Raw genomic sequence first — 27,684 nt, 5'->3', positions numbered from 1 at the left:
AAAGCCACAACGTTAATGTTTTAACTCAGGAAGAGTTCAGATATCAGATGGAAAAACCGGGAGGTTTTCAGTGCAGTTTGCGTAGTTTTTCCAGAGCTTTATGTAGCATTTTTATAAGAACTGAAGGGAATATAGTTACTTGATTGTCCTATAAAATACATAATGCTGCCCCTTTAAGTTTTCTAACTAGATGAATAATAAATTGCATGTCCTGTTTTTGCATCAGAGTCCTAAAGGCTCAGTCTGACCACAGGTCGCGGCATGAAGGTAAGAGTTGATGCCTCTTGGCTCCAAACAACAAATATATAAACCTTTAGAAGTCCTGATGAGCAGGAGTGGAAACAAATCAGATTTTTTTTATCCTGACGCTGTGGTTTTTGTTGCTGCAGTGACTCACTACTCAATGTGGCTGCTGGTGAGCTGGGCTCACTGCTCGTCCACTGTGAAGTCCAGTCTGGCTGACAGCGACCACCTCCACGATTGGCTGAAGAAGCTCACGCTGCTGGTTCCTGAGGTGAGCCACTTGTTACGGTTAAATAAGAACTGAATCTTTTGTCTTTGAGAGTTTGATTAAATCTAATAACAAGGATAAAGTCATGTAAGCAGTTTTCCTCAGAGCAGAACATCCTGCACTCACGCCTCAAGACGACCTTCACATACCGACAGTTGGAGCGAGGCTCCAAGTTGCACCACTTTATCGATGTCTAGCAGAAACTCTCTGCTGTTTTACCTGGTGATTAACTTAGCAGCAACACAGTTTTACAAGCCAACTTTGCGTTACAATAACTCTGCGTTATTTTTGCGCAATCTGAAAAATTCCAACGTTTTCTGAAAAGGGAGACGGTGCTCTTTCCAGCCAATATCAGGTTATTACGGTAATTTCACACCTGCTGTTGCAGGAAGCAGGTTTTTCTTCATTTTAATCTGATGAAACTCTTAATAGACTGTAAATGGGTGAAATCATTTACTCACAGGACATTTAAAGAACTTCATATGATTAAAATGTTTTACGTATTTGTTGAAACTGTCATTATGAGTTGAGCTAAAACAACCAATCACAGCCAGGAGGCGGGTCTTAGCGCTGTCAATCATGGCTGTACACGCGCTGCTCACCCCTCCTTCATTACATGATTCCAACACCTTCGATCCAGCCCAATTTCTTCTGGATTATTATTTTTAAAGCATACTTTTGCTTAAGTGACAGAGTGTTTATGGACATATTTATAGTTTTTGTTTGCTGTAGCAGAGCACAAACCTGCTGCAACACAGTGAAGCAACAAGATAGAATGTGCTTTAAATTTAAAGTTGATTTATTGCTTTTCTTTTGTTTTTATGCTGTGTTTTAGCCGGCCGTGAGGCACGAGGCGTGTAACGGCCTCTACAAGCTCTCTCTGTCCGGTTTGGAGGGTGGAGAGTCCATCAACCGATCCTTTCTGCTTCTTGCCGCCTCCACGCTGCTCAAATTCCTGCCTGATGCTCAGGCTCTCAAACCACTACGGGTGAGTCTACCGCACACAAACACCTGCAGATGTTGGTCCAGAAAAGGAGCTGGCAAGCTACACTCTGTGTCAGTAGTCCTCTGGGACGATGATTTGACTCAATTTGAGCTTTGCTACACAGAATCCAGTTGGTTTCTTGGAGACATTGTCCCTTTGTTGGGGTAAATGCCGGAAAAACTGGGACACAACTTCATGAGCAAAGATGGAGAAGCTTGGTGGTTAGAACTAAAGATTCACCAATTAGAGAAAAGCCCGTCACAATAAGCAGTAAATCAATTAATCAATGATGAATACAAACAAGCTTGATAATTTCCATCTGCATGTTTGTTTTTCTTGTCTTTCTCTTTTTACCAAAGACTGAAAGACAAAAGTCTTCAATCTGGTGCTTTGGGATCAACCAGCTCTGTTTTTTGAGGATCTATTTTATTTGCTTTGTTTTTTTCTTTATTTGCTTTGGATTTTTAAAATGGCTTCCAGTTCTAATGTTAAGTGTTTGTTAAAAATTCAAGTTTATTGATCTTTGAATGTGTTCTTGCATTATTATGCTTATATTGCTTGAAAATGGTCTCAAAACAACAATATTATCTCAATACCGTCTGGGAGAATTTATTGTCCAACATAATTGGTTATTTTATCCACCTAATCAGAGATCTGTGACCTGTCTTGCCAGGTTTAGGAACTATATTCAAATTGTGTTCAAATTATTTCTTTCCAGCCTTCGTGTTGTGAGCTGTCCTTTTTTATTTATATTGGAAGCAGAGGAGTCAACAGCCATGTTTCCATTGACCTAAAAATAGCGGAAATTGGAATAACAAAAATGTAGTTGCTCAACAGAGATGCAAAATTTTTAAAAGATAATAATAATCAAAAAAATTTGCGCTAGATTGAGGCGTTTATAAGCTTCATCAAAATAAATATATTTCACAAAACTAGTGGAAACAAATTTCCATGACATAACTATTCCTAATTTAATGGAAGCAACATAATTGCAAGTTAATTTTTTTATATTAGCGGGTTCTGAACAAAGTTTGTGTTTTTGTGAGCTTTACTCACAGTTGGTATCTGCAGGTGGAGGATTACGAGGAGGAGCCTCTGCTGCGGACCGGCTGTAAGGAATACTTCTGGCTTCTCTGCAAACTCATCGATAACATCCACGTTAAAGATGCCAGCCAGGTGCGAGCATCAGAGCGCTGTCCTCACGTTCACGCTCAGTTTGTTGAGACGTTTGTTTCATCTTCCTGGTGTTGCCTTGAGCTGCTGCTAGTATTGGTCTGTTTGAACTCACAGAAGGTCTCTCCTTCTCTGTCGCTGACCGGCACCATGCAGACCACGCTGCTGGACCTCGACGCTCTCGCCCGGCACCTTGCCGACTGCATCAGGAGGTCGGACAGCTGCAGATGGATGCTTCAGAAGCACTTTATTTGAAGGGATGTGCATGAGACCGACATGATACCGTCTTGAACATGAAGGAGTCTCCATGAATGTTTATGATACTTATCATGAAACGTCATTTAATAATGACGTCACTGCAAAAACACAAATCTTAGAGTATTTTTGGTCTAGTTTCTACTACAAATACCTTTGTTTTGTCTTATTTGAAGCTCACTGTCTTAGAAGTAACTTTTTAACAAGACTTGGATGCTTGTTTTAATTAAATAATTCCTTAATTTTGATGAAAAAGTACTTGACTTAAAACAAAATCTTTTCCATTTTTTGTTAATTTACCTGCCAATAGAACAAGTACTTTTTCATCAGTATTAAACAAACATCTGTATCTTGCTGGGAAGTTACTTTAAAGTTAGTTTCATCTTATTTCAAGTGAACTCAGACATTTGCACTAGAAACTAGACCAGCAATACCTGATCAGATTTTGTGTTTTTGAGAAAATGCTAATTGTCAAATTAGCATTATTATTATTATTTGATAATGACAAATAATGACATTGTCAAATAATGTCACTATTTGACATAATAATGATTATATTGTGTCAAATAATTAGCATTATAACATTATTCAGATAAATTAGCATTATTTGAAAAAATAATTTGAATTGTTAAATTAGCATTATTCTGTAAGTAATGAAATTTTTATGCAAAGTTGCATTAAAACTTACATTACAAAAGTCAACTTTGCATTAAAAGTCATTATTTACCAAATAATACTTCATGAAAACAGTGAAACATTCATGAAAAATCCTTCATGTTTATTACAGAATCATGTCCCCCTTCAAATTAAGTGTTACTGAAATTTCTCGGCTTACACTGAGTGATGTATTGACTTTTGCAAAGCAAACTGATTGGGTTTGGTTTTCCTTTCACGCCCAGCCGGGAGATCCTGGACCAGCAGGACGGGAACATCGAGGACGACGGGTTGACGGGCCTCCTGCGTCTCGCCACCAGCGTCCTCAAGCACAAGCCGCCGTTCAAGTTCTCCCGCGAGGGACAGGAGTTCCTGCGGGACGTCTACAATCTCCTCTTCCTCCTGCCTAGCCTGGCTGATCGGGCTCAGCCCAAGTGCAAGTCCCACTCTGCCCGGGCGGCCGCCTACGACCTGCTGGTGGAGATGGTGAAGGGCTCGGTGGAGAACTACCGGCTGCTGCACAACTGGGTCATGTCGCAGCACATGCAGTGTAAGAACAGCTGCTTCCTCTCTCTGCCCCAGCAGAGACGATTTCAGGTGTATACGCTAACGTTGTTTTGGTCCTTTAGGCTCTGCTTCCACATGGATTTAGCATCTAGGGACGATAGAAACAATAATTTTTGAAAAAAGGTTCCAGAGTAGATAAATTTCAGAACGCTGGTTTGACGTTTCCATGTGGCCATGTGAGCTGCATCGTGTTTTTTTAAACAATGAGGTTGCAGCTACATTTGGCTCTCTGTCGTGTGCCTCGCAGCAGGGTTGCCAGGTCTGACAGTTTCCAGCCTAAACAAAGTCAAACCAGCACCACTCCAATAAAACAGCCCAAATCTCAACTCCGTAAAACTTATATTAATAGCATCTGATCTTATTTTAACTTATCATCTTACCTTTTATCTTCTACCTCATATGTCTATCCATCCATCCATCCATTTTCTTTACACCCCTTATCCTTTAGTGGGGTCGGGAGGGTTGCTGGTGCCTATTTCCAGCTAATGTTCCGGGTGAGAGGCGGGGTCACTCTGGACAGGTCGCCAGTCTGTCGCAGAAAACACAGAGACACACAACCGTGCACACACACACTCACACCTAGGGACAATTTAGACAGGCCAGTTAACCTGACTCATGTTTTTGGACTGTGGGAGGAAACCGGAGTACCTGGAGAAAACCCCGCATGCACAAGGAGAACATGCAAACTCCATGCAGAAAGACCGGGAATCGAACCCAGAACCTTCTTGCTGCAAGACAACAGCTCTACCAACTGCACCACTGTGCAGCCTACCTCATATGTTCTTTTCTTATATCTTTATCTTTTTATTTTTTTATCTCTCATCTTACATCTTATATCTTTCCTATCAAGCTGCGATGCTGGTTTGTTGTCTCTGATCCTGTGACGACGTCACAGTTTGCACAGTAAAACCAGATATTCTTCGTTGCCCAACTTGAACCACAATTAACAAAGTGGAACCTCTAATTTCTGTCTTTTCTGCAGAAACATGTAACGCTGGTTTAAAACACTCTCTCGCTTTCTCTATCTCTCTCTCTAATTTTTGTCTATTCTGTAGAAACATGTAACGCTGGTTTAAAACACCCCCAGGAACTGGAGCGGGCTCCGAACCACTCAGTGGAAAAGGCCCATCAGTGTCTGAATTTTGTCTTTGCAGCGTAACTAAAGTTTCACGCAGTGATATGTTGTTTCCTTCCAGCTTCTCACGCCCCGTATAAGTGGGACTACTGGCCCCACGACGACGTCCGGGCCGAGTGCCGCTTCGTTGGGCTGACGAACCTCGGAGCAACCTGCTACATGGCGTCCACCATCCAGCAGCTCTACATGATCCCTGAGGCCCGACAAGCCGTCTTCACTGCAAAGGTCAGAGGCTGCAGCACCAGGAGCTGCAGCACCAGGAGCTGCAGCACCAGGAGCTGCAGCACCAGGAGCTGCAGCACCAGGAGCTGCAGCACCAGGAGCTGCTCAGGAACATTTAAACGGGTTCCTGCGGTGCCTTAACTTGAACTTTAGTAAAGTGATCTCCAGGCTGGGAAAGTGCTTGATTTCCATACAAAGTCTTTGATTTTCAAACATTAATTACAGTTGAAACCAGATATTTTCCTTCACCCAATAAAGACCAATTTTTTTCTCTGAAGTTAAATCAGACTAAACTTTTCTTATTTCAAGTTGGTTAGAATTACCAAAATTATTTCTATTTGCTAAATGTCATTTTTACAGATTTCTTTTGAATGTTTCGGTGTGTTGAATATTTATTATTCCTAATGTCTCAATGACTTCAGGTATAAATGTTGGCTTATATTTTATGTTAAAAGTTATTGAAATAGGGAGATTTTTTGTTAATAAGTGTTTTGTTGTATATGGTGTGTGTGAGAAAGGGACATTTCAAAACATAAAATTTTGTTTTTATTTAGCGTACGTTATCCCTGCAGTAGAATGTTGAAGTATTATCACATTATTAATATCTACAATAAATGCCAGGTAGTGAATTTAAACTCTTTTTGTTTGTTCTTTTATATTGTTTTGATGTCCAAAGTGTGATGCTGGAAAAATGCTTGAAATTTTTTATTGTGGAAAGTTTACAAACCCTAAATTCATTACATGGTTTAAAGTATTTATTGTGTGTGTGTGTGTGTGTGCAGTACTCTGAGGAGATCAAACACAAGACGACGCTGCTGGAGCTGCAAAAGATGTTCACCTATCTCATGGTAAGCTTTCCATGTACAACTATCACAGTTTCTAAACATCACAACCACAAACTTGAATTTATTTTATTATTTTAAATGACAACCAACACAAACTTGCATTTAGTTGCATAGCAGAGGTGCAGTTAACCTCCATGTTGTTGTTTATGTGTCTGTGTGTTCAGGAGAGTGAGAGGAAGGCGTACAACCCTCGACCTTTCTGTAAAACGTATACGATGGACAAACAGCCTCTGAACACCGGCGAGCAGAAAGACATGACCGAGTTCTTCACCGACCTCATCACCAAGATCGAGGAAATGTCCCAGGAGCTGGTGAGCACTCAAAGACAAATACGGTCTTTTAAAGAATGGTTCTGTGAAATGTAGAAAATGTGGAATATTTAAGACAAAATTAGACAAAGACACCATGACTCTATTTTAATTATGTTGTTTTACAGAAAAACACGGTAAAGACTCTGTTTGGAGGCGTCATCACCAACAACGTTGTGTCTCTGGTGAGTAGACAACTTTATTTTAAGCATTTTGTTTTTACTTGTTTTAAATAAACTCTTTTATAAGAGAATATGCGTTGAAGCTGTGCTTTAATGTCATGTTTTCATATTAATAACTTTTAGTGGTGAAGTTGTTTTTGCAGAGAAAACAGAAAATGTTAAAAATATTTTAATATTTTGGTTTAACTCCCCTACGTCTTTTGCATTTGGAAACATTGCAACAAGCCTCATTATTTCCCAGCTAATAAACACATTTGTTGGGAGTTATTGAGTAGAAGCCAATTAATACACTGCAGAATAGAGACATTAGTTTTCTCTCCAGGATCAGTCCGTTCTTACACCTCTGGTTTGGGAATGCGTGCAGCATTAAAACACAATAATTCTTCTTTTCCACTGAGCGGTTTGGGCCTGTGCGGTTCTGTTCGCTATTCTGACCGTTTCCACTGCAAAAGTGGCACAAATGACGACCGATACGGCATCTTTCTTTAAATTTCTTTTCATTTTGCTCTTTTGGGCGAGGGTTGAGCTACTCTAAGATGCACCGATCCACTTATTTCACTTCCAATACAGATATTTGAGGCTGATATGATTCAGAAAAGATGTTGATTTGACTTAAAACATTTCTTTTTTTTTAAAACACAGACATAAATGTATTGAATTACAAATTAATTTTCTAACTCTGCAAAAGTACAGCAGTTAAATACTGGGTTGACAATAAACAGCAACAAACCTTCTTTCAAATGGTTCAGAAAGTGCAACTAGAAATTCTAGATATATTATAAAATAAGTAATAAAGCATAGAATAAGACTAAACAGATCTGACACATTAGCAGCAATAACTTATCTGTTTTTCCCAATATATGGACCGATACATATATTAATATCAAATCTGTGCATTTCTGCAATCAAAACTTCAGAGTTTAACTTTTAAAGCTTCAGCTTCATTTGAAGACGTGACAGTTGGCTGTAAATAACTTTAGTTTTTCTTGCAGGATTGTGACCACGTCAGTCAGACTGCAGAGGAGTTTTACACAGTCAGATGTCAAGTGGCGGATATGAAGAACATCTACGTAAGCTTTGGATCCTGCTTCGGGTTTCTCACTTCCAAGAACTGCCGTCACATTCTAGTTCCCTGCTCTCGTTTTTTAATTAGGAGTCTCTGGATGAGGTGACCATCAAGGACACCCTGGAAGGCGACAACATGTACACCTGCTCGCAGTGCGGCAAGAAGGTCCGCGCAGAGAAGAGGTGAGAAAGAATCCAAGCACTTCCTGGAATAAGAGACAAGTGACGACTGTCGTCTCACCGCGATCCGTCTTTGTTCCCTCAGAGCTTGCTTCAAGAAGCTGCCGCGCATCCTGAGCTTCAACACCATGAGGTACACATTCAACATGGTGACCATGATGAAGGAGAAGGTGAACACACACTTCTCCTTCCCGCTGCGCCTCGACATGACTCCCTACACGGAGGACTTCCTCATGGGCAAAGGAGAGCGCAAAGAGGGTTCGTACCTAAATGCTCTTTTAACCATTTACTGCTTGAATCATGACACACTCACTTTTTACTTTTCCTGTTTTCAAATGTCCATGTAGAAAAACAACTTGTGTTTCAGACTTTAAAATGTAGCTGCGATATAACGTCTTACCGTTTTCTGATGTTAAAAAATGAAACTTGTTCCTGACTTTGTGTCGTCTTCTGCTTCGATTTGTGCCTCAGGTTTTCGGGAAGAGGGGGAGCAGAGCGTTACGGAAAGCTACGAGTACGACCTCATTGGTGTCACCGTGCACACAGGCACCGCGGACGGCGGCCATTACTACAGCTTCATCAGGGACATCGTCAACCCCCACGCCTACAAGAACAACAAGTGGTGAGGGTCGGCATGCGCTTTAACGTAGCGCTCTGCAGCTTTTAGAGACGCACTGATGCAATATTAATATCTGTATCGGTACCGATATTTTGTTTTAAATTCTAGATTGGGGATTGATAATCCAAAAGGGCAGATCTATTCAGTCTAATTCTATGCTTTCACTTCAAAAACATAAAATCTTACCAATTAATTTTGGTCTAGTTTCCATTTCAAATATCTGGGTACACTTGAAATAAGACAAAACTAACTTAAAAGTAACTTTCCCACAAGAAACAGAGGCTTGTTTTATGTAAATAATTCCTTAATATTGATTTAAAAAGGTAGTTGTCCTATTAGCAGGTTATTTGACTTTTAACATGAAATAATCTGCCAATGGATCAAGTAGCTTTTTCATCAATATTAAGGATTTATTGACTTAAAACAAGTTCCTGTTTCTTGCTGAAAAGTTTCTTGTAAGTTAGTTTTGTTATCCCAAGTGAACTAAGATATTTGCACTTGAAATTAGACCAAAAATTACTTGGTAGGATTTAGAGTATTGGCAGTGTTATGCTCTGAGTAATGACAAACCTTCTGAACTATTTGAAAGAAGATTTGATGAAGTTTATCTGTTGCTTTTGCCAGTTTTAGTTTATTATTTATTTTGGCTGTTTTAGTCCTAATTGCACTGACTGATCAAGTTAAAGTTTTGTTTTTACATGTGTGACCAGGCTTGTTGGTGGATTTAATTGTGCTGAACTGCTGCAGAGTTGGCAAGCAAATGTGTAATTCAGAGCATCTATCTATCTATCTATCTATCTATCTATCTATCTATCTATCTATCTATCTATCTATCTATCTATCTATCTATCTATCTATCTATCTATCTATCTATCTATCTATCTATCTATCTATCTATCTATCTATCTATCTATCTATCTATCTATCTATCTATCTATCTATCTGTCTGCATTTTAAAAAAGTAAAGATTTTAGGTAAATGAATTTATGTTTTATGTATCGGATCAGTATCTGCTGATGCCAAACCTCAAACGTCGGTATTGGAAGTGAATAAAGTGGATCAGTGCATCCCTGGTCCTGATGAGGATTTCCAGGTGTCTCATCCGTCTCTGACTCTGTGTGAAAACGTGCAGGTATCTGTTCAACGATGCAGAGGTGAAGCCCTTCGACTCCGCCCAGCTGGCCTCCGAGTGCTTCGGAGGAGAGATGACGGTACGAGACGCAGCTGCTTTACAAATTAAATTCCTGCGTCCCGCTGACATATTCTGTTGTTTACCCATCAGACGAAAACCTACGACTCCGTCACCGACAAGTTCATGGACTTCTCCTTTGAGAAGGTAAGAATTTATGTCCTGTTTATTTTTTTTTTCTGTATGTAACTGATTTAACAGCATTTACGTGTTGATCTGATGCGCAGACACACAGTGCCTACATGCTGTTCTACAAGCGAGTGGAGCTGGAGGAAGAAAACGGAAAGGATTTCAGTTTTGATGTCTCTCCTGATCTACTCGAGGTTGCCAGTTATTTTTTTTCCCCCATTAAGTTTTAAATTTTAACTCACGTTTATGACGAGCATCACTCACTCAAGTCTCTCTGCGACACTTTCAGTGGATTTGGCATGACAACATGCAGTTTCTGCAGGACAAAAACATCTTTGAGCACACGTATTTTGGGTGAGTCTTGTTACTTTTACTGCATTCCCTTTTTGCTTAGCTGTTTTCTAATTTGCCGCTGTGTTTTCAGATTCATGTGGCAGCTGTGCAGCAGCATCCCCAGCACCTTACCGGACCCTAAAGCCGTCTCACTCATGACCGCAAAGGTTAGAAACTGTTCAGCTTCCTTTCAGTTCATGGACTGAAGTAAAATTTTATACAAAACGTACAAATGCTGTTTTATACAAACGGCATCAAAAATTTTATATATATATAAAAAAAATAACTTTTTATTCATGTTCGTTCTTTTGCAGCTCAGCACATCTTTTGTTCTTGAGACTTTCATTCACTCTAAAGAGAAGGTAACTTGTGCTGCAGTGTGGATGAATATTCAGTCTCTATCCAGAATAATTGCTGGAGATACAGAATAAATGAACTGTTGTTATCATCCAGCCCACCATGCTGCAGTGGATTGAACTTCTGACCAAGCAGTTCAACAACAACCAGGCAGCCTGCGAGGTTTGAGCTTTAACACGATTCTCTGATTAAGCTTCATCTGAAGTTATTTACTTATTTATTATGGCTTTTTTTTCTATGTCCCATTTCTACCCAATGTATCTGTGTGATCCTAGATTAATTAAAACAATGAATATTAGAAAATGGGGATAAAAAATATAAATATCAATAAATTATCCTACTCCAAATATATTAAATAATACCATTTTGTTGGTATTATTTAACACAGAACATAAGTTTGTTGGTTATGTTTTGTGTTTTGTCTTGGCCTTAAATTTATCCATTTTATTTTTCTCTCACTTTTTTGATGTTTTATTTCTGTTTTCGTTGTTTGTTCTTTTTACTTATTGATCAATACCGCGGTTTGCTTGTCTGTAATATTTGTTTTCTGTGCACTGATTTCATAAATCCCTCATTTTCAAAACTTTGTATGTCACCTAGTTCTGATATCTTTTTTATTCTTTTTACTTACTGTAACATTAATTGAACTTTGGGACAAAATTTGTTAGTTATTTAAGTCATGCAACTCGTACTATGTGATCAAATATCGCTCCTACATGTTCAGTTGTTTTTTTCTTCCTCAGTGGTTTTTGGATCGGATGGCGGACGATAACTGGTGGCCGATGCAGATCCTCATAAAATGCCCCAATCAGATCGTCAGACAGGTGTGCAAGAATAGAAATGCATCCAACTGAATGTCTGAATTTCACAGGTCTTGATTTCAGTGGGTTTTTTTTATCTGGTTGAATAAAAGTTTAATAAAAAAATTATAAAAATATCTGCTTAGCAAATAGCTTAGAATACCAAGACGGTGCTATCTGGTTCTAACATTTGTAAAAATTCCCAAACTTTGTCTTCCAGATGTTCCAGAGGTTGTGCATTCATGTCATCCAGAGGCTGCGGCCTGTTCATGCCCACCTGTACCTGCAGCCTGGGATGGAGGACGGGTACGTCTCAGCTGACTGAGATTCTGCAGCTGCTGTTGTTTACTTCTCCAGTGAAAATGTGCATTTCACACTGACAGTTTGTATTTTCTTTTCACACCTGATAGTCTGGCAGATTCGATTGGATTGGGGACCAAAATTGCAACATTTGTTACATTTTCAGTTGATGCTTTTTAAACCTTTTCCTCTTCTCGCATGTGGTGGCGCTGCAGCAGGAAACACTGAAGAAAACGACGTCTTAGTTTACATTTGTTCATGAAATGACGATGGAGAGGCATCAGATTTTAGTGGTTGTAGGATTTTTGTCTTTGGTAAAAAACCATGAGCCATTTCTCCTGCTAGCACTAGATTTGGCTGTGTTTACCCAAATTGCCCCACACTATTTCCTGCTTCCTGCTTTTGTTCACTTCAGCAGTTTTGTAGGCGAACTGTACTTCACTTTCTTAGTTTGCATCAGAGTTCATTTGTACATTCACACCTCCCCAAACAAACTGGACTTTATAGTTTGATTAAAAGCAGACTAAACAGTGCTGGTGTGAATGCACACTCAACAGTTTACGTTTCTGACTCAGTTTCCCCGAGTATTTTTGTGTTAATCAGTCGTGTTGTGCATAACTTTCAGTGCACCCCTCTCTCTCTCTTCTCTTGTGTACGTTCAGCTCCGATGACATGGACGGCCCCGTGGAAGACATCGGGAGTCGATCCTGTGTCACTCGATTCGTCAAGACCCTCCTGTCCATCATGGAGCATGGCGTCAAGCCTCACAGCAAACACCTGACCGAGTACTTCGCCTTCCTCTACGAGTTCGCCAAGATGGGGGAGGAAGAGGTTCGTTTCATGTTTATTCAACAGTCAGCCCACCGAGGTGTAAACGTTTTCTCTGAGTGGTGACCTGCTGAGAGACGATCCAGCTGAATTTATTCAACCCATAAACCTCTAAGGATGCATTCAAAGATCTGAAAGCTAAGTTTCTGTTTTTCCGCGTGTTGAACAGAGTCAGTTCCTGTTGTCACTACAAGCCATTTCCATCATGGTGCACTTTTACATGGGAACCAAAGGTCCAGAAAATGTGAGTTCACACACAGATAACTGCTTCTGTTTGCTGTAAAAACTGCACAGCCAGCAGGTGACAGTAATGGGATCGAACTGAGCTTTGTTCCTCCTCAGCCTCAGGTTGAGGTGCTGTCAGAGGAAGAGGCAGAGGAGGAGGACGAGGAGGAGGACATCTTGTCTCTAGCAGAGGAGAAATATCGTCCAGCTGCTCTGGAGAAGATGATCGCGCTCATCGCTTTGCTTGTGGAGCAATCTCGCTCTGAGAGGTTCGACTACCTGATGCAGACACGGCGGAGCGAATATTGATCTGTTCTAAATGAATAAATCAAAATAAAAATCACATCTCCCTCTCCGTTGTCTGTCCAGACATCTGACTCTTTCCCAGAGCGACATGGCGGCTCTGACCGGAGGAAAAGGTTTCCCCTTCCTGTTCCAGCACATCCGAGACGGCATCAACATCAGACAGACCTGCAACCTCATCTTCAGCCTCTGTCGCTATAACAACCGCCTGGCTGAACACGTAGGCTTCTGTTGTTTGTGTGGTAGCAGTTTTTAAATCAGAGAAAGATTATTTTGAAAAATGGAGTAATGGTTGTTTTTCTTCTTAGATCGTGTCGATGCTCTTCACCTCCATTGCCAAACTCACTCCTGAGGTAACAGCAAGATCCTCTTGTTTAAAGGGGCAGTATTATGTAAAATTGACCTTTTACTTCATGTTATAACGTTATTCCCTCAACAACAGCACACCTGGAGTGTTGCTTTGATTCTGTCATGCATGTTTGAGAAATCCCGTAATCGTCATGGCAACCATCCAGCTGTGCAAAACGCCTGGTTGGACCTGGCTCCTCTTCAGAGGAGCATTTTCCAGGTTTCTGAGCTTCTGCCTCATAGAGCAACCATTCCCTGCTTCTCCCTCATTCAGCTCCTTCAGACTAGCCAGCAGCAATTAGCAAACACCTGGTGGAGCTGCACCTCTACTGAGCTCGTTATGGAGATATTTCTCAGTGAAATGGTGGTAAAAACGTTGTTAAAGGGTTAATAGAGGAGCCATGTTGTGGTGACTTCCTGAAGGTGGAGTTTTATAAAGAGCAGGAGCTTTTAAAGAGACAGAGGCGTTAAACAACAGCATGTAATTTCTTTTAAATCATATGCTAAATGAAGAGCATTTTTGAACTGAAAGCTAATTAGTTACTTGATTGTGCTGTAAGATGGCACTGTGTTCCTGGAAAATATATAATACTGCCCCATTAAAATAATGTAAACATGCTGAAGAAAGAGTTTTGACCATGTCTCCTTGTGAAGGTATAAAACGATTCCCTCTGTCCCACCAGGCTGCCAATCCTTTCTTCAAGCTGCTGACCATGTTGATGGAGTTCGCAGGCGGGCCTCCGGGGATGCCCTCCTTCGCCTCCTACATTCTCCAAAGGATCTGGGAGGCAAGTAGAGCCAATCGATCTGATCAGTTAAATCACTCAGTATGGTGTTGTTATAATTACATGAGCCTCACGCTGTCGCGGCGCCTGCTTGTGCACCTCTGAATTTTTGACACTCGGTGCAGATCGCCTTCACCATCGTTCACACAAACTGGACGATTGGGAAGGTGCTCTTCTAGAGCAGCTCCCCTCTCACTGGCCTTTTATAAACCCTCTGAAAGCTCATTTTACAATATTACATCTCCAAGATGCGCGTTAACTATACATGCCATACCGTTGTCTTGGCGCTCAACACAAACTTTGAAAAGTGCGACTGTATCTTGGCCTTAATGTTTCAACCCTCTGCTTCCCTACAGGTGATCGAGTACAACCCTTCTCAGTGTTTGGACTGGCTGGCCGTCCAGACTCCCAGGAACAAACTGGCTCACAGCTGGGTGCTGCAGAACATGGAGAACTGGGTGGAGCGCTTCCTTCTGGCGCACAACTACCCCCGAGTCCGCACATGTGAGGAACCCTCTGTGTTAGCCCAGCTAGTAAACATTAAAGTTATTAAAACTGTTGAGGCAGCCACCATTTTGCTCCTATTTGTTTTCAGATAAATTAATTTGAGTTGTTTTAAGGTGACCTATCATGCTTCCTTGAACAGGTTAGAATAGGTCCATGTGCTTTACAAAACATTATTTTATTTTATTTTTTTTGCACAAAATCGTTCTTAGATAATATTTTATTCTGATCAGTTCTCCTATTTTTAGCTCCTTTCAGAATGAGCTTTATTTGGGCATCTTGTCACTTTAAATCCCAGGAAGCTGCTGATAGCCACGCCCCCAACTCAGCGTTTACACAGCAGCAAACAGATGCACAATTATAAAACCATACATCTTTGAACAGCATTAGTTGAGCCTCCTACACAACCAACAAGAATGCAGCAAGGGGTTTCTGGATGATAACAACAAAGCACTGCCATTGTACAGCAGCCATTGTACAGCAGTAAAACCAGCTGACCAAACGTGCTGGAACTCGGCTTGGGTTGCTAGGCGACGAGCTGGAGTTCCGCTTGGGTTGCTAGGTAACAGCAGAGTGACCATCAATTGTGACTCAACACTCAGAAGGTTTTTTAAAAGGCTCATTTTCCACATATTTTATGCACTTGGGCTGTTTTCAGAAGCAGTTTAGACTCAAATTGAATTGTAAAAAATGTCCAAAAGTGAATTTTGCATAATAGATCCCCTTTAAAAGCAATAAAACACAAGAAATCCCAAAGAATTGCTGAAGTTGTTGTATTTGTATAATCTACAGTTCTATAGGTGAATCTGAGTCGGTCTGTCTTCCTTGCAGCTGCCGCGTACCTCCTGGTCTCCCTCATCCCCAGTAACTCCTTCCGCCAGATGTTCCGCTCCACTCGCTCCCTCCACCTGCCCACCCGCGAGCTGCCGCTGTCCCCCGACACCACCGTGGTGCTGCATCAGGTCTACAACCTGCTGCTGGGGTTGCTGGGCCGGGCCAAGCTGTACGTGGACGCCAGCGTTCACGGGACCACCAAGCTGGTGCAATATTTCAGCTTCATGACTTACTGCCTCATCTCCAAGACGGAGAAACTCATGTTCTCCGGATACTTCATGGACCTGTGGAACCTCTTCCAGGTAGTTCATCGTTTAGCTGCTCATCCAGTTTTCAAATCTTAGTTTAATTTGAAGATAAAATATTGTTAAAGACAGCTCAGATATGTAAACATTAACTGTGTGTGTCAGTGAGTAAGTCCGTTTGTGTGCTTTGATTAGAAAGCAGCCTGTAGTTATATTTTTAGTTTTATTTTATTATTGTATATAATTTTTGTAGCTTTCCAAAGGACTGCAGATGTGAATTAGCTTATGCTACAATCTGGTACAGTTCATCAAATGTTGATATTTATGTTTGAGCTGCACATTTCTAAATAAAATTGATTACTGATTACATGTATCGATTATTGAAGTAATCAACTATTTTAGTAATTGATTGATTGTTACATGGAGTTTACTATGCAGTCTAAAGAAAGGCCATTTGCTCAAATAACACATTCAGAGGAGTAATTAAGTAATTAAACCTGGAAAAAATATGGAAGTTGCATTTAAGATGGGAAAAATAAAATTTTCTCTGTAAAATTGTTACACCCAGAACTCAAGTTGCACCTTTTTGCTGTCATATTATTAACCATTTAATCTAAAAAATAATCAACAAATCAACTCTTTGCTGTATTAAATGAAGCAGAAAGTGCTGAACGTTTCACATGTCGATGTTAGAAATAGTTTTTAGCTGCAGATGCCTCCTTTTGCTGTTACTGCATTTCAGGAAATAAAGTATTTATTTTCTCATTCAAGAGGAATTTAATCTAGTCTTTATTTGAATCTTTTTTAATGTTTTTAATGCTATTAATCAGTTCTTAAAATAATATTTAGTTTATGATTTGCACATAAACTTGTGCTGCCACCAGTTTTGGTCTCATGTTTTTTTTTTTTTTTGCTTTTCCAGCCGAAGCTGTCGGAGCCGGCCATCGCCACGAACCACAACAAGCAGGCGCTGCTGTCCTTCTGGTACAACGTGTGTGTGGATTGTCCCGAGAACGTCAGGCTGGTGGTGCAGAACCCCGTGGTGACCAAGAACATCGCCTTCAACTACATCCTGGCGGATCACGACGACCAGGAGGTGGTGCTGTTCAACCGGGGCATGCTGCCCGCCTACTATGGCATCCTGCGGATGTGCTGCGAGCAATCGCCCGCCTTCACCCGCCAGCTGGCGTCGCACCAGAACATCCAGTGGGCCTTCAAGAACCTGACGCCGCACGCCAGCCAGTATCCAGGGGTGAGGAGACGGAGGAGCCGTTCTAATAACTTCAGCTTTTATAGGTTTGACTTTCTGGAGCTGATTTTAGTTCCGATGTGACCAGCAGGGAAACTCTGTGTGGATCTTTCTTCAGAGTAAATCCTGTCAAAGTTCTGCTAATGATTTGATGCTGATTTGTTATAAATTATTTGTAAAATCGATACAAAAAAGTAACTTTACAAGACGCCCAGCATTCCTCAATTTAACTGCTTTATCGTGGAGGAGTTCTCAAAAAGTTAATACTAAATACTCATAATATTATGACTTTATTCTGGTAATAATATGACTTTATCCTCATGTCATTATACTTTATGATAGTTTTACAACTTTCTTCTGGTAGCACTACGACTTTATTCTCATTATATTCCAACTTTACAAATTTATTCTCGTAACAATACAACTCATATTATTTCAACTTTAATCTTGAATTATTTCGACTTCAAACTTGTATTATTACAACTTTATTCTTATATTGCAACTTTAATCTTGTATTGTTTTGACTTTATAATTATTTACAGTTTCTTGTATAAGTACGACTACTTGTGTATTAATTTGACTTTAATCTTATACTGTTACAGATATTTGCATATTATTACAGTTTATTAGTCCAACTTGTCTCAGGATATTCTGACTTTATTCCCACATTATTTTGACTTTATCGTTGTTTCATATCTTTATCTCGTTTTAATCTTCTTGTAATGTTATGACTTTAGTCAAAAAAACCTAAATTCTCTCTTACTCAGACTTTTCTTTGCTGCATTCACTGTTTGGAAAATTTAATTTTCTCGTCCATCATTAAATTGCCCGTTACTTTTTCTTTGAGTTTTCCTCTACCGTCCTGGAGCCGAGATACTAGCAGACGATACCAGAACAGTCTGGTTCATCGGGTCCTTTGAGAACTAATGCGATGATGGCAGCATGGAGGGAAAGTGGATCTCTGCTGATTGCTGTCGCCCCCTGCAGGCGGTGGAGGAGCTGTTCAACTTGATGCAGCTCTTTGTGGCTCAGCGTGTCGACATGAAGGAGGAGGAGCTGGACGACATCAAACAGTTTAAGAAAACCACCATCAGCTGCTACCTGCGATGCCTGGATGGACGCTCCTGCTGGACCACCCTCATCAGGTCTGCATGGGCTCGCGCGCACACGCACACACACACACACACACACACACACACACAGAGCAACAGATGGAGGAAACTCACCCTCTGAACGCGCTGCTCTCCCCCAGTGCCTTCAGAGTTCTGCTGGAGAACGACGAGGACCGACTCCTGGTTGTGTTCAACAGAGGCCTCATCCTCATGACCGAGGTAGGATCACCTGTCAGTGATCAGTGTTTTAGAGCTACAACTAACAATCATTTAGTAATCGATTATTCTGACAATCAATAAGATAAAAAAAAATTGGCACATTCTGCAAGTTTTTTTATTTACCCTGCTTACCATGATTTTTAATATTGTCATACAATGCTAAAAAAAATTATGAAAATATGCAAATAAATAAAATTCTAAATGGTAAAATTAACATTTTATTGCATAAAATGCAGTAACATTATTCCTTTAGTGAATGCTTGATGATTTGTAGCAAAGGATGCAGCTAAAAAAACTAACTTCTCATATCAACATGTGAAAAGCTCAGTCGTTTCTGCTGAAGAGCCAATCTGCTTTTTAACGATTATCTGATTAATAAGGTTCCTAATAGATTTTATTTTATTTTTTTAATGGCTTTTGCAGACGTGAGTAGAATATATTTATAGAAAAAGGTTTTTAATCAAATGCATATATATTTTTTGCACAGTTTTGGCTTGTTCTAACCTGTTCAAGTGTTTTACACTCTGATGGCCTTTTTTAGAGTTTATGTTTTCCAGTTATCAATTAATTGATTACTAAATTAGTTGACTGTTATTTCAATAATCGGTTAATCTGTTTAATCACGTTTACCCAAAAATTAATAAGACTTAATCTAATTGCTTTTACACTAAAGCAACAGTTAAAATGTTAATCGTTTTGTTCTTTTCTCCTCTTGCCTCCCTTCAGTCTTTCAACACGCTGCACATGATGTACCACGAGGCCACGGCGTGCCACGTCACCGGAGACTTGGTGGAGCTGCTCTCCATCTTTCTGTCCGTCCTCAAATCCACCCGGCCGTACCTGCAGCGCAAAGGTCAGACCGCCTCTCCTCTGGACATGGCTTTAAAAACAGAGTGAAACTAGAGAGACGAGGTTCAAAATGTGGGTGGAGCCAAAAAATCCAGGAAACTTAGATGCACCAGTGCAATCACAACAAGATAGAATAGAAATTATTGTCCCATAAAGGGGAAATTCAGGTGTAACGTGAAGGTGCAGCATCAAGTATAAAGGTTCACACAAGAGTTTTTAAAGTGCTAAAAACAATATATAAAAAATAAGACTAACAATAATAGTCGGTCTGTGACGATAACACACTTTTGCTGGACAATAAATGTCAGAAATTATTGCAATGAACGAAAATATTATTGCTGTGAGACCATTTTCAAGTAATATAATAGTGATTGCATAATAATTTAAGAACACATTCTTAAACATTTAATGGATATTTAGCACCGCATCTGGAAGGACCTTATAAATATCCAAAATAAGCAAAATAACAGGAACAAGAAATAAAATGGATACTAAAGTCTCTGTAAACAAACTGAAGCTTTTCCTTGTTCAGTCTTTGGTAGAAAGAGAGACACAAGAAAAAACAATAAATAATGCAAATGGAAATTATCAAGCTCATTTTAATATATTATGCAATTAAATTATTGCTTATTGCAACGGGACTAGATAATAATAATAATAATATCAATATACTAGTAGAGAATACTGTGCAGTTATTACAAATGAAATGATTGGAGTTGCGAGCCAGGGATGACTTTTCCAAAAACGTACATTGAATGTTTAAAAAGACTATTTACAGTTCAGACAAACAGAAGGTTAATAACAGCGGAAATGTTATTAAAAAATGAGTAAGAACAGAACAGGTGATTCTGCAAATGTCAGCGTGGATGTAAATATTTATTTGTTTTCTCCTTCATCCAGTGTTTGTCAGGTATCTGCAGTCGACCCCCTGATGAATGTCTCAGAGATGTTCGATGCTCACAGCAGGTTTCTCTGTTTCCTCCTCAGACGTGAAGCAGGCTCTGATCCAGTGGCAGGAGAGGATCGACTTTGCACACAAGCTGCTGACTCTGCTCAACTCGTACAGCCCTCCTGAGCTGCGGAACGCCTGCCTCGGTAGTTTCATCTTTTATCCTCGTCCTTTCTGACTGTGGGGAGGTTTTGTAATTTCCTGCGTTGCTGTGCTTGTTTCAGATGTGCTGAAGGAGCTGGTGCTGCTGAGTCCTCATGACTTCCTGCACACCCTGGTGCCGTTCCTGCAGCACAACCACTGCACCTACCACCACAGCAACATCCCCAGTGAGCAGCTTTCCCCTCAGCTCTCATTGGTTGGTTGTTTTTAGTTGATAAAAAGCAAACAATAATTACCTTCTGCTCCTGTTTGCAGTGTCGTTTGGCCCCTACCTGCCCTGCAGGGAGAACATCAAGCTGATGGGAGCCAAAAACAACATCCGGCCTCCAAGACCAGAACTCAACATGTGTCTGCTGCCCTCGTTGGTGGAGAGCAGCAAGGTACCGCCATTTCTGTCTCGTTCAAATTCAGTGCAGTACTGTAGGCCTGTCGCAATAAGCAATAAATTAATCGGCCGATAAATTAAAACAGTCAATAATTTGCATAATTTGTGGTTTTTCTTTCTTTCTACTGAAAACTGGATGATAAAAGTCTTCAGTTTGCTGCTTTTGGTCTCAAGTAGCTTCATTTTTTTAAATCATAATTTTGTTTTTGTTCATAATTAGTTTTATTTGTTGCTGTTTTGTTTGTAGATTTTGTCTCTTTAAAATGTCGTCCAGTTCCAGTGGTAAATGTTAGAATTTAAAGTTTGTTCTTTGAGAAGATGCTCTTGTATTATTATGGCGGTACTTTATATTGGCCTGGAAACAAAACAATGTTATCATTTATCACAAGAACCTCTGGGACATTTTATCATCCAGTAAAATGTGCTATTGTGACGAGCCTACAGTTCTGGTTTTTTATATGTATATTGTTTATTTACACATTTAATTAACATTTTAAAGTTATAGCAGGTTATAGGAACAAATGCTAATTTCCAGGACAGGCTGATGTAGTCAAGTTGGATTTCATTTTAATTAAGTAAACTTAATTGGTGAAAAGCTAGTTTAATAATTAATTACATACATGTATGATAATTCATTATTATTATTACTAGCAGTTTATTTATTGGTTTTTAAAAATAAACACAAATCCACCTGCTGGCCATCGGGAAACCTCCCCATCCTCCCGATGACCCGCTCCTGGTCCCGCCTCCCCACCCTCCCGATGACCCGCTCCTGGTCCTGCCTCCTCATCCTCCCGATGACCCGCTCCTGGTCCCGCCTCCCCATCCTCCCGATGACCCGCTCCTTGTCCTGCCTCCTCATCCTCCCGATGACCCGCTCCTGGTCCCGCCTCCCCATCCTCCCGATGACCCGCTCCTTGTCCTGCCTCCTCATCCTCCCGATGACCCGCTCCTGGTCCCGCCTCCCCACCCTCCCGATGACCCGCTCCTGGTCTGTTCAGGATGTTGGTGTCGATTGATCTGCGTCTCTTTCAGGGGAAAGACGAGGTTTACGACCGGATGCTGCTGGATTACTTCTTGTCCTACCATCAGTTCATTCACCTCCTGTGTCGCGTCGCCATCAACTGCGAGAAGTTCACCGACACGCTCGTCAAACTAAGTAATCAGTAACAACGGCAGCGCTGGCAGAAATGCTCCTGACTTCGTCTTAACTCTGGTTCTTTGTCCCCCTCAGGCGTCCTGATCGCGTATGAAGGACTCCCTCTTCATCTCGCTCTCTTCCCCAAACTGTGGACAGAGCTCTGCCAGTCACAGGTACTCTGAGCAACTCGCACCAGCCGGGTTTCCATCAACGCTTTTTCATTTATCGCTTTAGAAAATGTTGATAGAGACGGTGAAATTCAAACTAAATCTGTATTATTTATTTTACATTGGCTGAACAAATTAAAACTGTTGTTTTTACATTTGGAAGTAAAATAAGCTTTATGTTTCACCAAGCTTTTGAAAGTATTGGTGTATTTAAGTGTGCCGTGCTCAGGTATCAAAGGTATCAAATAAATTAGTGATTCAGTACATTTATTTGTGTTAAAAAAAGAAACATGCTAAGACAATACAGCGCGGATTTTCTGTATCGGATCAGTATCAGTATCTGACGCTAAACCTCAGATAACTAAAAGTTAAAAAATTGGATCAGTGCGATATTTTACTAAAAATTTTAATTGAGGTAGGACATGAAGCAGGAACCTACCAAAGAAAAATTAAACGAAAAAAAATGTGCAAAAAGAACTCCAAAATGACGGTTTGAAAAATCAGAATAATCAGTGGAAAAAAATGTTTTAAAAAATAGAAACGTTTGAAGTCAATTCAGCCCAGTTTTTCAGTATCGGATCGATATCAGCCGATACAAAACCTCAGATATCAGAATAGGTGAAAAAGGTGGATCAGTCCCTGATTTTACTCTAAAATAAATATTTGGGTTTTTTTTTCCCCTTTTATTTATTTTTTATTTGTGTTTGATGTAAAGTTGGTCTTGGGGCTGGACAATGAACCAGTAACAATACATGTCTCGATAAATACGTGATTATTATCAATATATCCATCCATCCATTTTCTTAACACCCTTGTCCCTCAGTGGGGTCGGGAGGGTTGCTGGTGCCTATCTCCAGCTATCATTTCGGGCGAGAGGCGGGGTTCACCCTGGACAGGTCGCCAGTCTGTTGCAGGGCAACACAGAGACACACAGGACACACTATTATCAATATATCTAATAGAATATTCAATATTTAAAATATTCACTCAACTCTGATCCAGAACCGCACAGCATTCTGGGAAATGTAGGCAGGGGAAAGACTTTGAGCAAGTTTGGTGGAATCGATTAACTCACTCGCTCCTTGGTTACCTAGCAACAACCTGTTGAGTAACATTTGGTTACCTAGCAACAACTTTTTGAGTAACATTTGGTTACCTAGCAACAACCTGTTGAGTAACATTTGGTTACCTAGCAACAACTTTTTGAGTAACATTTGGTTACCTAGCAACAGCCTGTTGAGTAACATTTGGTTACCTAGCAACAGCTTGTTTAGTAACTTCCACAGGAATAGTTACAGAGTAAAAACTGACCAATTTGGCTCCATAATTAAGATATTTAAAACAAAAATTAATCAATAATTATCAATCGAGTGATATGAAAAGCCTTTATCGTCCAGACAGTAAAGAATGAATTCATCTTCCCGTTGTTGTTCATTTTCAGTCTGTTTTGGCTAAAACCTGTGTGAAGCTGCTGTGTGAAGACCCGGCCTTCAGCGAATACGTCAAATGCATCCTGATGGACGAGAGGACGTTCCTCAACAACAACGTGGTCTACTCCTTCCTCACCTGCTTCCTGCCCAAGGTGCGGCCCCTGCGGCAGGCGTTTCCATGGCGACAGTGGTGGCGCTGCCGGGAGTCCGGCTGTTCTGACGTGATGATCTGTGCGTGTGTAGATCCAGGTGCTGTCCGGGCCCAGCTGCTCCAACCTGATCAGCGTTTTAGTGACCAACCTGCTGACGGAGCAGAGCAACCTGCAGCCGGAGCTGGTGCTGCACCGCATGGAGCTGAACAAGACCAGCAGCCTGCTGAACGCTGTAGGAGCGCGCACACACACACACACACACACACACACACACACACACACACACACACACACACACACACACAGACAGTGAGCCAGAGGGTCACTGAACGACCTTGAGATGTCTGGATTCTGACCTCAGTGTTTAACTGGATGGATGATAAAAACAGGAAGAGGAAAGAAAAAAGCTCCTTCTGTTGCTTCACTTCCTTCACTCCCTTCCTTCTTACTCAATCACTTCACTTACTTCCCTACTTCTTTCCCTCCCTAGTTCCTTCCTTGTTTCCTTCCCCCTCAATACCTGCCTCCTTCTTGCCTTCCTTACTCACTCACCACTTCACTTCCTTACTTATTGTCCTACTTCCTTCTGTCCTTAGTTCTTTCTTTCTTCCTTACCTCTTCCCCTTCATCTTTCCTTTCTTTCTTTGTTCTTTACCTCCTTCCTCACTCACTCACTTTCTTCACTTCCTTTCTTTCCTACTTATTTCCCTTCCTACTTAATTCCTTTTTACTTCGTTATTTCCTTCCTTCCTTCCCTTTTTCTTTTCTTTCTCGATTTCTTTACTCCTTCCTTCCTTCCTTGCTTCCTACTTAATTTTTTCTTTCCTTTCTCGATTTCTTCATTCCTTACTTTCTCCTTCCCTTCTGCCTTCTTGTCCTTAAATCCTCCTAATCTTCTTCTTCTGTGGTATTTCAGGATTTGAGGTCGTTGGTGTTGCTGCTCTCCATCCAGCTGCCCCCGAGCATCGATGCCGCCCTGTGCCCGGCCCTGCAGGAGCTGCTGGGTCGCTGCCGCCTCTGTCTGCAGCAGCGCAGCTCTCTGGAACTGGAGGCCAAGGACCTCAAGTCCAAAGGTACAGAACCTTCGTCTCGGCCCGACCCGATTCGGAGCGGTTCCGGTCGTTAATCCGTTTCTTGTTTTCAGCCGAGGACGAAGGAGCGACGCCGGTGAAGCGCCGCAGGGTGAGCAGCGACGACGACAGAGCCGCGGACGCAGCCGCGCCGCTCTGCATGGCGTCTTCCTCCTCTTCCTCAGCGCTCCCCGTCTGCGGCGACCCGAAGCCCGACCAGCAGGAGGCGCTGACGCCCGCCAGCACCTCCGACACGGAGACGCGCGACTCGTCGTCCCTCATCGACCCCGGCACCGAGCAGGACCCTCCGTCTCCAGAACCGACGCCGGCCACTTCCAGGAACATGGACTCCGCTCTGAAGGAGGAGAAGATGGAGGTGTCCTCTTCGTCGTCCTCATCGTTCTCCTCCTCCTCTTCCTCCTCGCTGCTGCAGGACGCAGGCGACGGGTTCGTCCAGGTGGAGGAGCCCGAGGCGCCGCAGCCGGGCGGCGCCGCCGCCGAAGAGCGGGAAGAGGAGCGACGAAGAGCGGAGCCGCCGCCGCCGGCTGCCTCCGACGGGGAGGCGAAGGATTCAGCGGTGGCGGCGGCTAACGTTAGCGGTTCCGCTCCGACGCTCCCGGAGGACGCCACATCGCCATCCGCCATCGGGTTGGTCGGGGACGGGTCCGACGGCGCCGGCACCTCCCAGGTCATCCTGAGCGGCGGCGCCCCCCCGCCCGACATGCTGGACATGCTGCACAGGACGGTGGAGGCCACCATCGCCATAGTTACCAAACTGTCCGTCAAAGCGACGCCATCCTCGTGATGTCATCGACCCGAAGCCACCCGGAGTGCATCGTGCATCGCTTTCTTCTTCTTCTTCTTCTTCTCCTTTTTCTTCTTCTGCTGTTTCGTTGCCTTCTGTCGGATGATAAAATGGACGCCAGACGCAGATCGGAACGCGTTGGACAAGCTGCAGCACATTTTCTTCAAAGGGCAAACAACAAAAACAACAACAACAAAAAAAGGTTTAGTTTTTGTGCGTGTTTTATACTGAATCGAATTTGATTTGGAAAGTGATTTTATTTTAGGTTTGCTGTAACGGGGAAAGGTTTACACGACTTTTGTCTCCTCTGTATGTAATTTAATTTTATTGCATTTTTACCGTGTATAAAAATGGTCGTCCTCTGTGCCAGTTTTGTACTTGATGAATGAGGCAAAAGGAAAGTTGCCTTGACTTTATTCTGTGGTTTAAATATCCAGAAACTAAGTTTACCTGTAAATTAAGAGAACCACAAGAAACTTGATTCTGTAAAGAATCCATTCTAGTTATTGCCTGAAGGTGTATATGAAAAACTATCAAAGTATATATAGATATCTTTATATATATATATATCTATATATCTATATATATATAAATATATGAAAGCGGTGCTTTATTTGACTGTGGTGGAAATAAAGCCCCCATGTTGGACCAGCTGGAGCTTTTATTTTCTTTTACTGAAGTACATTCCACAAGCTGTTTATTTTGCTTCTTCTGCTGTCTTCTGATCTTCTCTTATTTTATTTTATTAGAGAATAAATTAATAAAAACAGTTTTAATATGAAGAATTATGAGCTGACATTCATCTGGACTTTTGTTTCTTCTGTAAAAATTCAGACTGAACCATTTTGATGGAGTTGGATCAGAAAGTTGAAGCAGGTGACGGTTCAAAATATTTTTATTACTGCAGCTGCATTTTAGCTTCATGTTTACGACGGAGTTTTAGGGCCGTTGTAGATGGAAAAAACATTTCTGCCAAAACATCTAATCTCAAAGTTTCTAGGCAAAAGCAATAATATTTATGAGCTCAAAAAGTTGAAAATTTGTGGGGTACAGAAAAATCTGAAGTTTTCAGGTTAATCCCATAATTTCTAGAAGAAACTTAAAGATTTTTGAGTTTCCAGATTTTGTAGCTTGTCAAAACTTACAGAAGTTTTTTCTTGCAAATTTTCGACATTGAACTCAGAAAAATTTCCAGGTTTTATCTTAAATTTCTGAGATTAATCTCAAAATCTGAAGTTTGGATATCCGAAAGTTTTATTTTCTAGAAACTATTATGGTGGAAATTTAGTTTTTTTTTTCCCCCTACATTTGCTTTAATACATTGCTGTACATATCACTTCCTTTGAGCTCATTTCATTGTTTTATTTTTGCAGGAACATTTTAATTCCTGCACATTTTGAGAATTCTGCATTATGCAAGAGAAATACTTTTTTATTTGCTTACAAATGTTGACCATCATCAAACTCATGAATTCTGGCTGTGGCCTAAAATGATCATCGTCCAATATCAAGGTAGGTATTTTATTTTTGCTAAAAAAAAAGGACCCAAAAATGGATTCAACTGTCTGAAAGGTTAAAATTTTAAAAAGTTGGTCAGATTTTGCTCACAGAAGTGTGAAATGTTTGTTTTTGGTCAACAGGTTGTCAAACAAAATGTTTAAGAATAAATCATGAGGCTGACAAACATTTTCTCTTCCAGATCCGTCGTGTTTCAGAGCTTCAGCCACATGGAGAAAACTGCAGCGCTGGGAGTTCAGAGGTCAAACTGAAACATCAAGACTGAGCCAAGAACCAGATGAAGACATTTTATTTTTTTATACCTAAATATACTTATAAGGGGTTACAACTATTTTTTTTCTAAATTAATTGGATGAAAAATTTAGGCAAATTCTAAAGGGTTTTTAACAATTTATGCCTTTTTATACGATATTAGAAAAAGACCAATAATTATTAATCAAATTCCTTTTTAAATAAGAAAATAAGCATTGAATAAAATAGAATAGCATTCCTTTAGTGAACCCTTGATCATTTGCAGTTAAAAAAAATAAACACCCAACATACAAAGCTCGACTTAAACTTCACAAAACTGATTAAAACCGAATCAAAGAGGCTTT

At 40.9% G+C, this 27,684-nt stretch overlaps 1 protein-coding gene across 2 annotated transcripts in view; it reads left to right on the top strand.

The window, feature by feature from the left end:
• usp34 (ubiquitin specific peptidase 34) overlaps nt 1–26,362 on the top strand; it is a 65,953-nt gene extending 39,591 nt beyond the window's left edge. The window contains exons 35-78 of one of the 2 annotated variants that reach the window (XM_008418049.3): nt 227–267; nt 390–514; nt 1,347–1,499; nt 2,568–2,672; nt 2,826–2,881; nt 3,824–4,128; nt 5,342–5,505; nt 6,285–6,350; nt 6,512–6,658; nt 6,784–6,840; nt 7,830–7,907; nt 7,991–8,085; nt 8,168–8,340; nt 8,554–8,704; nt 9,834–9,912; nt 9,984–10,037; nt 10,118–10,213; nt 10,309–10,373; nt 10,444–10,519; nt 10,667–10,714; nt 10,806–10,871; nt 11,453–11,533; nt 11,730–11,815; nt 12,472–12,640; nt 12,807–12,881; nt 12,980–13,131; nt 13,232–13,385; nt 13,474–13,518; nt 14,197–14,301; nt 14,655–14,802; nt 15,634–15,938; nt 16,804–17,133; nt 18,118–18,275; nt 18,383–18,461; nt 19,188–19,314; nt 20,298–20,405; nt 20,484–20,588; nt 20,677–20,801; nt 21,842–21,965; nt 22,041–22,120; nt 23,556–23,696; nt 23,788–23,928; nt 24,613–24,769; nt 24,841–26,362. In XM_008418049.3, coding sequence (XP_008416271.2) covers nt 227–267; nt 390–514; nt 1,347–1,499; nt 2,568–2,672; nt 2,826–2,881; nt 3,824–4,128; nt 5,342–5,505; nt 6,285–6,350; nt 6,512–6,658; nt 6,784–6,840; nt 7,830–7,907; nt 7,991–8,085; nt 8,168–8,340; nt 8,554–8,704; nt 9,834–9,912; nt 9,984–10,037; nt 10,118–10,213; nt 10,309–10,373; nt 10,444–10,519; nt 10,667–10,714; nt 10,806–10,871; nt 11,453–11,533; nt 11,730–11,815; nt 12,472–12,640; nt 12,807–12,881; nt 12,980–13,131; nt 13,232–13,385; nt 13,474–13,518; nt 14,197–14,301; nt 14,655–14,802; nt 15,634–15,938; nt 16,804–17,133; nt 18,118–18,275; nt 18,383–18,461; nt 19,188–19,314; nt 20,298–20,405; nt 20,484–20,588; nt 20,677–20,801; nt 21,842–21,965; nt 22,041–22,120; nt 23,556–23,696; nt 23,788–23,928; nt 24,613–24,769; nt 24,841–25,571 — 5,926 coding nt within the window. In that variant the 3' untranslated portion in view covers nt 25,572–26,362. Of the gene's footprint in view, nt 1–226; nt 268–389; nt 515–1,346; nt 1,500–2,567; nt 2,673–2,786; nt 2,882–3,823; nt 4,129–5,341; nt 5,506–6,284; nt 6,351–6,511; nt 6,659–6,783; nt 6,841–7,829; nt 7,908–7,990; nt 8,086–8,167; nt 8,341–8,553; nt 8,705–9,833; nt 9,913–9,983; nt 10,038–10,117; nt 10,214–10,308; nt 10,374–10,443; nt 10,520–10,666; nt 10,715–10,805; nt 10,872–11,452; nt 11,534–11,729; nt 11,816–12,471; nt 12,641–12,806; nt 12,882–12,979; nt 13,132–13,231; nt 13,386–13,473; nt 13,519–14,196; nt 14,302–14,654; nt 14,803–15,633; nt 15,939–16,803; nt 17,134–18,117; nt 18,276–18,382; nt 18,462–19,187; nt 19,315–20,297; nt 20,406–20,483; nt 20,589–20,676; nt 20,802–21,841; nt 21,966–22,040; nt 22,121–23,555; nt 23,697–23,787; nt 23,929–24,612; nt 24,770–24,840 lie in introns of both variants that reach the window. The other variant, XM_017306118.2, reaches the window with a different exon arrangement.
• Nucleotides 26,363–27,684: the final 1,322 nt, after the last annotated feature.

The sequence above is a fragment of the Poecilia reticulata genome, chromosome 1, assembly GCF_904066995.2.
Source record: "Poecilia reticulata chromosome 1, P_reticulata-male-v2, whole genome shotgun sequence".
Lineage (NCBI taxonomy): Eukaryota > Metazoa > Chordata > Actinopteri > Cyprinodontiformes > Poeciliidae > Poecilia > Poecilia reticulata.
The sequence above is the reverse complement of the archived record's forward strand: the minus strand, read 5'-3'. Positions and strand labels throughout refer to the sequence as shown.